The following is a 9,341-nucleotide window of genomic DNA, read 5'->3' on the forward strand; positions in this document are numbered from 1 at the left end:
GAGTGGTAATACAGTTTAACGGTGGTATTACAGTATAACGGTTAATATATATTTCTGCTACAGTTTATATTTGTTTGTGTGTATGTTATGTGTGACATGTGTGCAGAGATACAAAATAAATAAAAACTGTTTTTTAAAACATACTTGGTGCAGGGTATATATGATTCGGCACAGCCGAATTTAGAAATATTACTTGTTTTATATAGGGATGGAATTTCCTTTTACTTTTTCATTAGACTTTACGTACGTAAAGTGTGATCGTGTGAAGTGCCCTTAAACAACATATAATGGCCGATGTATAGTAACTGGCATTACACATTGTGAGCAGAAACATATGTTTACCATTGAGTACATTGAGTACTACAGAAACTATGTTTAATTTTCAGTTCTATATCTAGGACACTAGATTAATTTAATTTCTACATAAACTCGATTTTTAGTACGAAAACATAAAAGTCCATTTAACTTTGGAAACTATGAGAGATAGAACCAAAACTGCGAAAATCTGTGACTTCCATAGCAAATCGTTTTTAGATTGAAAACAGAAAAGTGCATCTTCTCGACTATTAGAGATAAAGCCAAAAGAGCGAAATCTATGATCACTTTGATTCTCATAGAATATCGAACTTTGCAGTGAGAACAAACATAAACGTAAGTCCATTTATCTTAGAAGATACAGAGCCAAAATGTCGAAAATCTATGATCACCATAATCTGATGAAAACTATTTTTTTAAACTACAAAAGAATCGAAAAGATGTGATGACTATGATTAGAAAATCAATTTTTAGAGTGAAAATATAAAAGTAAATTTTTCTTTCAAATCGATTTTTGAGTCAAAACATAAAAGTCTATAATAGCTAGAGCCAAAACAGCGAAAATCTATGATGACTGTGAATAAAAAATCAATTTTTAGAGTGAAAATATAAAAGTCCATTTTTCTTGAAAACTACAAGAGATAAAACCAAAACAGCAACAATCTGTGATCACCAAGATTTTAAAAGAGGTAGAGCCAAACAACAAAAATCTTTCATCACTGTCATTTCCCAAAGAAAAGTGTTTTTTTAGCGTGAAAACGTCCATTTATCTTGAAAACTATATGAGGTAGAGGCAAAGACAGAAAAAAACCTATGATCACTTTCTTTGCCGAAAGATAAAAAATAAATTAATACACAAATTTAATCTGTGATTGCTTTGACTTCGTACCGTAAACCGATTTTTGAATAAATTTGTGAACTAAAAGTAATCATATTAGGTAAATATATAAAAAAAAATTACTAACCTTGATTATGAAATATTTATCCACTTTTTAATATTTAATTCAAATATTCATATTCATAGGTTAAATAACATAGTTATACTAATTGCTGCCGTTTGAATAAATTTTTAAACATTTTAGTAAAACAACTATTATTTTGTGAATTATCAAAGTTTTTTAATTTTCAATTGTGACCTAAACATCAAACCGGAAAATGTTACAATTATTTCTCACTACATCCGTCAACCGTTAATTTAAATTTTCAAATTATTTCAACAAGTGTCTTGACTAATATTAACACCCTGTTAGTGCAGTCTACAATTCCGGTTTACTTTATCCACACTTTTATCATCTTCCTTCTTCTTTATTTTTCATTGACAGCGAACAAAAGAATATAAGAATTTTTTTACACACATATTTTCAACATTTTACAAGATTTCTCAAATAAATTTCATATGCTTCTTATGCACCACACTTTATTTAATATTTTCAAACACTTTTTATTAAATAATTTTCATTTTTTGCATGATTTTTTGTAAAATAAAAAAGCAACCAATTGTAACACTCGACACACAGCTGAAAAAAACCGCTAAAACTGAAGTTTATATACAGGGTACCACGTATATATGTTGACATTTCATATTATTTGACAGTTAACAGAGTTGTCTTCGAAACAATGAAAAATGTCATGTGCAAAGAAAACAACAAACAACACAGAGTGTGTGTAAATGTTGTTGGTGTAGTAGTATTTAGTGTTGCTGCGGGAGGAAGAGCAAATAAAAAAGAGACAAAAAAACACATAATTTCGTACAAATAATTACAAAGCAATCGCAAGTGACGCCATTTTTTACATAAATCATATAATTATATTCAGATTTTACAAAGAACAATAGACTCGGAAAGAAAATCCATATTCTGGAATCCCAAAATAGTGTGTGTGTATGCTAAACAGTGTATTGAATTCTATTATTTTTGTGAATTGTCGACGCATTTACGAACTTTGAATTCCTTCGTTTTTTAATGAGTTTAATCAATTTCCTCAATCCCAAATTAAAACCCACGGTTGAGTGCGATGCCGTCTGTGAAGATGGCTATGGGGTATCCAACCTTATTGCCGACGATGCTGAACAGCTGCAGCGTGGCTTTATGGCCTTCTCGGTGAGCAAACCACCGATTGAGATTGTCTTTGAATTTCCCAAGGCCATCGACTTGAAGGTGATTAAACTTTGGAACAGTCATGGTGCATTAAGGTCAACAGCCTTCGAACTGCACGGCAAATATGAGGGTATTTGGGAGCGTGTGGCCTATGTGCGTGACTTAGCCAAAGATGTCGATTCGCTGACATTTTGCTATCAAAGTGATTACAGTTCAAAGAGTTCCGAACAGCAATCGAGTGAGAAAGTTTTTTTCTTTAAGACAGCACACAAAATGCTCTCTAATACCAACAGTATTAAATTGATTATACGTGCCACACAAAAATGTCCCCCGGTCTTGCGTAAAGTGCAGGTTTGGGGCCTGCCAGCACGTTCACTAGATAAGGCCGACAGGGAGTTAGTTAAGAGTATATGGAATGAAATAACCAATCCCTATGATTATGGTGGTATGCGTCAGCGTGATGATGATGCCGGACAAAGATCACCTTCTAGGTCAATACCGGAATTAAATAAATATTCAACACTTAAAATACCGGAAGAGTTCCTAGATGCTATAACATGGGAACTGATGGTGAGTTAAGAAAATGTTTGTTGAAAATATATTTTGCTTGTATCTGTATGTATGCATGAACCTATATTTGCATGATTTGTTAGTTGTAAATAGATTTTTTCCTAATATTCTTAATAACTTCCAAAATAGCACATTTTTGATTTAAAAGTTGGTCATTGCCATTATTGCTTAAGGAGAATCGTGCCATCCTTTTTGCTCTTTCGTCAAGAGTTTTACGTTTTAAAACGCATTTGCCAAATGTGTGATGTTAAAAAACTGTAACAAAATAGGTACGTTTTTTTGAGGTGCACCTTGACAATCCTTGATTTGGACCAAGTTCAGTCTTAGCTGCAGGATTAACAAAATTAACTTAACATACAAACAAACAAGATTTTAAGATTTTATAAAAAGAACTTGTTTCCCCTAGAATATAAACGTTTTTTATGTAATTCTAAAAAGAAAGTCACTCATTCTCTAAAAGTCGCCAATTAAAGGATGCAGATTTTTTTTATTTTTTGTAATATGCAATTTATTTTAATATTATATGAATACAGTTTATTTTAAACATCCTATTTTAAATATTTTCATTCTCATATAACAATATTTTCTTTTTCAAATCACCACCCCAACGATATTTGAGCTTGTCTCCATTTTTAGCCTTAACACGATGACATGGTATAAATATAGCAATGTTATTACTACCAACAGCATTTGCCACAGCTCTAACAGCTTTAGGATTTCCAATAGCTACTGCTAAATCACTATAAGTACGTTCCTCACCAAAAGGTATTTCCAATAAGGCTGACCACACTTTCCTCTGAAATTCAGTCCCATTTAAAAACACATAAATTTCTTCAGAGCCGTTTGGCTTTATCATATATTTCTGCCATATTTCTTTTGTTGTTTTATCATCATTTACAAGTTTTGCCTTTGGCCAGAGTATTTGTAAATCATTTTTAAATTTTTCCATAGTTTCATTAGATGCAAAGTGGGCATAACAAATGTATAAATCTTTCTCTAAATAATAAGCCAAAAATAAACGACCATATTCGGAAGTTTCAACAAATCCATAGTATATATTACTAGGGGAGTCTATTGGTATAAATGGTTTTACAATAATATTTTTGTACATATTTCTAGGATTTATATTACGCGCTCACAGAAATGTTTTGTTATGAATACTATTGTGAAATAATTTTGGTTTTTGTGTAGAGATGGTAACAATTTTTCGATAATTAGGGATGAGAGTTTTTAACATTAGTACCATAGAAAAGGTATACATAGAACTGAAACTGAGAATGACAAAACCTAAGTCTGCTGTCAAAAACCTAAGTCGTGAGAATGTATTAGTTGAAAAATATGTAACCCAACAAACACAAACTCTTTCGTTTAAAAAGTTTTTATATTTTTGTTTGACATTATATTTCGATATTTTATGAAATAATGTTTTGAATTAGCCATTTTTATTCAATATCAGTTGACCAATGTAAGAAACATCTTCTTTAAAAATTATTCTTAATTTTAAATAAACTCTTTGTGTTTGCTGGGTTGAGTCAATATTGACACTTAAAAATTATATTAAAAAAATAAAAACGATTGAAAAATTTGTTTTTTTCTGAAAATGTTTTCAATAATTTTATAGGAAAAACATAACTTTTAGCAGTGTTTATTGCAGCAGCAGGGGCTATTTTGCCAAAGGAATTGTGCTAATGCTAAAATTAACGCTTGATATGAACGATTATTGTTAATTTCAAAGCAGCCCAAATGCAGTCAAAATACACCCTACACCACACTAATGGGTACGGAATTTTGTTTATGTCTTAAAGTTTGTAACACCTGCGTCGATGTAATGATGTAATCCGTCCATAAATTAGCCTATTGAACTTTTTTTGTAAGCGGTACATGCTATACAAGAATAGGGTATTTATAAAATTAGGCTCAACAAATTTTATATATACGAAATTTTGATTACATATTGTTATAATGAGTAGTACATTCATTAATTAAGCAAACATCAATCTCTTGAATATAACTTCTACATTAAAAAATACTAAATAACTTATTGCTACTTACTCGCAATGTGGTAGGGTATGATGTATTCGGATACATTCTGTACTTTCATATTTTTGTTATTTTATGTAAACAAAAATAAAAATACTCATACAATTGTATTTAATTCACACAGAACCTGTACATGTAAGAGAGTAATATTTCTTACTCTCAGTAACACTTCTATTTATTTTTCTATGATTAGTACTGTGTACTAAGGTTCTATAAATCGACTTTCGAATTATCGAACAATTGACTTTTTGTTAAGAAAATTCGAAAAAACGAAGTCAACTATTTTGATCGAAAAAGTCGTTAACTCGACTATCGTCTATTTTAAAAAAGTCAATTTTGTAAATAAATATCGAAAAGTCGTAAAAAGTCGAAAATTCGGAAAAAGTCGAGAACTCGAAAATAGAATTAGTCAACAATTCCAAAAATTCAAAAACTCTAAAATATGTAGACAGAAACCTTGAAAATACTCAAAAAATAGTCGAAAAAAGTCGAAAAAACAAGGGTTCTATAAATAGACTTTCGAATAATCGAACAATCGACTTTTTGTCGAAAAGTCGAAGTCCAAAAAAGTCGACAACTCGACTATCGTCTGTGAAAAAAGTCGACTTTATTAAAAAAAATCGAAAAGTCTGAAAGTCGAAAAAGATCGATAAGCCGAAAAAGGTCGATAAGTCGAAAAATGTCGAATAAAGTCGAAAGGTCAAATAAAGTCGGAAAAAATCGAAAATTGTAGAAACAAGTCAAAAATAGTCGAACATTTAAAAAAAGTGGAAAAAGAGTCAAAAACTCTAAAGAAGTCGGAAAAACTCGAAAAAAGTAAAAAAATAGTCGGAAAATAGTCAAAAAGTCGAAAAATCAAAAAGTCGACTATAAAATACTTATAATTAAATGAAAAATGTCGAAAAGTCGACTTTTAACTAAATGAAAAAAGTCGACTTTTCGTTTTAACTATAGAACCCTAGAAAGAACCCGAGAACTCCGAAGTGGGAAAAAGTCGAAGAGTAGGGTTCTATAAATCGACTTTCGAACAATCGACTTTTTGTGGAAAAAAGTCGAAGTCGACTATATTGTTCCAAAAAAGTCGATAACTCGAGTATCGTCTATGAAAAAAGTCGAAAAGTCGACTTTGTAAATAAAAGTCGAAAAGTCGGAAAGTCAAAAATTGCAACAAATAAAAAAAATATAAATAAATTTTTTTATTAATAATAATAATAAATAATAATAATAAAGTTAAATGGCAACATTATAAATTTACGCTTCTGGCAACTTTATAAATTTTTAACTCTGGTCGAAAAAAGTCGAAAATAGTTGAAAAAAGTCAATAGTCGAAAAAAGTCGAAAATAGTCGAAAAGTCGACTATTTATAAAATATTAAAAGTCGAAAAGTCGACTTTTCGTTTCAACTATAGAACCCTACTGTGTACAACTTTATAAAGATTTTAAATAATTAACCCACTGGACCGACGTGGGTTTTTTATATCTATTTTACTAACATGGTGTCTGCTAGCTTATATTTTCACGACAATGCACGTAAAACCGTGTTTATTGACAAGGTAAAGATTGAAAAATCTAAATTCTGATTTTTAGGTGTCTGTCAGCCAAAAAAAAAAAAAAAAACTCCGATTTTCATCACAATGTCGATTGAAACAAAATTTTAATAATTTAATTGTTTTAATTTTATTTACAAATCATTTTCTTTTCTGTTCATTTAACAATATTTTCATTTTCAAATCACTGCCCGAACCATATTTATACATATCGTTAACTCTAGTCGAAAAATCGACTTTTAATTATGATGAACTGATTTCTTTTAATTGCCAACACGTGAAACGACCGTTTTTATTCTACCAACCTTTTCTGTTTGTTCTTTTTTTCAAGTAATTTATTCTCTATCTTTGGAACTTCACATTCTAAGAAGGAAACCACAATGGACCTTATGGTCTACTAATGGAGTTGCATCTTTTTTTAAAGCATAACAATACTTAACATAAGCCTTAATATTTGAACAACAATAAATTTCAATTTCTTCTATTTACAGATCTTTCCAACCGTTTTACCATCCGGTAAAGTCGTTGATCAATCCACAATCGATAAACACTCCGAAGAAGAAGCAAAATGGGGTCGTTTACCTTCGGATCCCTTTACTGGTCTTGAATTTACAACACATCGTAAGGCTATTTTGAATTTAGCTCTTAAAGCACGCATTGAAAAGTTCCTAATGGAGAATTCTGAACATTTTAAAACTGTACCACGTTCTCTGGGCAGTTCTCGAGTACGCCGCAGCAAAAATAGACATGCCTCGCAATTTGCTAGTCTCTGTCATCAGCATACACCCGGTGTTTATTCATCTCTATCGAAATCTTATAAAACTACAGCCACAGCCACCCTGTCATCCACAGATGGTAATAATACTGATATTATTGGGAGTGTTGGTTCAGCTTCATCATCATTTGATATACCAGCTAAACGGGCTAGATTAATGGAGTCAACTGCTCTTGCAGCCTACACCACAACAACAGCCAGTAAATCACGTTTAAATAAGAAATACGCTACCTCGGTCACATCCTCCACAACCCTAACTTCCTGCTCTACTCCCCTGCTGTTGGCCTCAACAGCTACCCAAACTTCTGCCACAGCTACCGCATCATTCTCCAAATGTTCCACTTTAATCAGAGAAGCCAATGCTGCCAACACCACAACTACCAGCACTTCTGCCACAGCAACTTCCACCTCCTCTGGCATAGACCAGGCCATACAACAAGCTTTACAGAAAATTACACGATTTTCACAATTACCCCTAAAGCCTACACCACAGCCCGTGTCTTGTATTAAATGTCAGACCACAGAATTTTCTTACGAAATACAAACTTGTGGTCATTTGGTGTGTCGTGAGTGTTTAGTCACACTTACACGTGATGAAAAATGCATTTGTAGTGTAACATTTCGTTCTGCGGATGTGGAACGTTATCATAGATTGTGAATGAATAACAAAATGAAAAATAATTAAATTTTAAATATATTTTTTTGTTTTTGGTTAAAAGGTTCATATAACCAACATTGAACCCAGACTAAACATTTTATAAAATTTATTTGCTTTTATTATTAGTCGTCAATTTGTTTAATCTAGTTTGTTTACAAAAGCAGGTTTACTTTTTTTCAAATATATTATTTTTTTTAAGTTTTAGTAATTAGATTCATATTAAGATTGGCTAAGTTCATGTTTAACTTAATTTGAAACATAAATCAAAGTTTTAATACTCATTTTGTTTTTCCAAAACAATGTTACAGTTTCAAATTTAATAATTGACCAACATGAATATTGAATTATAGTTGAGTTTCTTTTTTTTTTAGGAAAATATGCTGTTACTGAGTTTTTAGTTGGGGTTTTTTTTTTAAAGTTGAAATTATTTTTTTATAGTAAAGTTAATAACAATTGTTTCTTATTTTATAAAAATAATAATAAATATAGCTAAATCAAAAAAAGTAAAGTTGGAAATTGTTCTTAATTATTTGGCATTATATTTAAAAAAATTTGAAAATATCTTTGGCAAATACATACTCAGTTTAACAGTGTATTTTTATATAAGTTTTTAACTTTATATTTAAACAATTTATCTCATATTCTACCACCGTGCATTAAAGCATAAATATTAAATATTAATTTTTTGAAATAAATTTCATTTATAGCTTTATTAAATTATTTAAAAAAAACCTTATAATTTGTTTTTTTTTTTAACACAATACACTACAATCAAGAGTGCAAATTATCAATATACAAAATATAATTTTATTGCTAATTTTTTTATTAGATTTCATTTCAAACTTTTTATTAATAAGCCGAAGAGTAAATAAACCAACAAGAAAACCCTCAAATAAATGAAACGTATGTTTCCTTAAATCAACCACAATTTAATTAATAAGTCAACAAAAATAATTTAATAAATTGCTAACATATAAACAAAGCAAGTTATAAAATATATCATATATATTTTTTCATAAACATATTTTACATATACAATTAAATAAAAACAAAAAAAAAAAAGTAAAAAATCATTAGCTGTTTAGAAATTTAGCATACTTAACAGATAATTCATTCATATATTTAAAATACGCAACATATATGTATGTTAATGTGTAATCTTATATACATACATATATATAAACAAAATCCAATATATTTAGATTTATCATTATCATGCATACCAACATAAATATTTGAAAAATAAATAAATTATCTATGAGTAATATCATATAGAGAACTTTAAATTCGTATTTTTATTTCGTTGTCCTACGGGTATGAGAATACCAGCTTATTTTTCT

The 9,341-nt window shown here is 29.8% G+C and overlaps 2 protein-coding genes across 2 annotated transcripts; one reads left to right on the plus strand and one right to left on the minus strand.

Moving 5' to 3' along the window:
* Nucleotides 1-1,983: 1,983 nt before the first annotated feature.
* LOC111681616 (RING finger protein 37) lies at nucleotides 1,984-9,032 on the plus strand. Its single transcript, XM_023443488.2, has 2 exons — nucleotides 1,984-2,981; nucleotides 7,060-9,032. The coding sequence occupies exons 1-2, from the start codon at nucleotides 2,277-2,279 to the stop codon at nucleotides 7,999-8,001; spliced, it is 1,647 nt and encodes a 548-aa protein (XP_023299256.2). The 5' UTR covers nucleotides 1,984-2,276; the 3' UTR covers nucleotides 8,002-9,032.
* On the minus strand, nucleotides 3,464-4,164 carry LOC124419479 (methylated-DNA--protein-cysteine methyltransferase). The gene has a single exon (XM_046949174.1). It carries the CDS (start codon nucleotides 4,090-4,092, stop codon nucleotides 3,535-3,537), a length of 558 nt encoding a protein of 185 aa, XP_046805130.1. The 5' UTR covers nucleotides 4,093-4,164; the 3' UTR covers nucleotides 3,464-3,534.
* Nucleotides 9,033-9,341: the final 309 nt, after the last annotated feature.

This window comes from Lucilia cuprina, chromosome 4 (assembly GCF_022045245.1).
Source record: "Lucilia cuprina isolate Lc7/37 chromosome 4, ASM2204524v1, whole genome shotgun sequence".
Lineage (NCBI taxonomy): Eukaryota > Metazoa > Arthropoda > Insecta > Diptera > Calliphoridae > Lucilia > Lucilia cuprina.

What these genes read in the sequence shown, in the direction of transcription:
- LOC124419479 (XM_046949174.1), bottom strand. Translation starts at nt 4,092, where the DNA reads ATGTACAAAAATATTATTGTAAAACCATTTATACCAATAGACTCCCCT.
- LOC111681616 (XM_023443488.2), top strand. Translation starts at nt 2,277, where the DNA reads ATGAGTTTAATCAATTTCCTCAATCCCAAATTAAAACCCACGGTTGAG. An exon ending in CTATAACATGGGAACTGATG is followed by an intron (nt 2,982 to 7,059) that starts GTGAGTTAAGAA and finishes TTCTATTTACAG; the next exon opens with ATCTTTCCAACCGTTTTACC.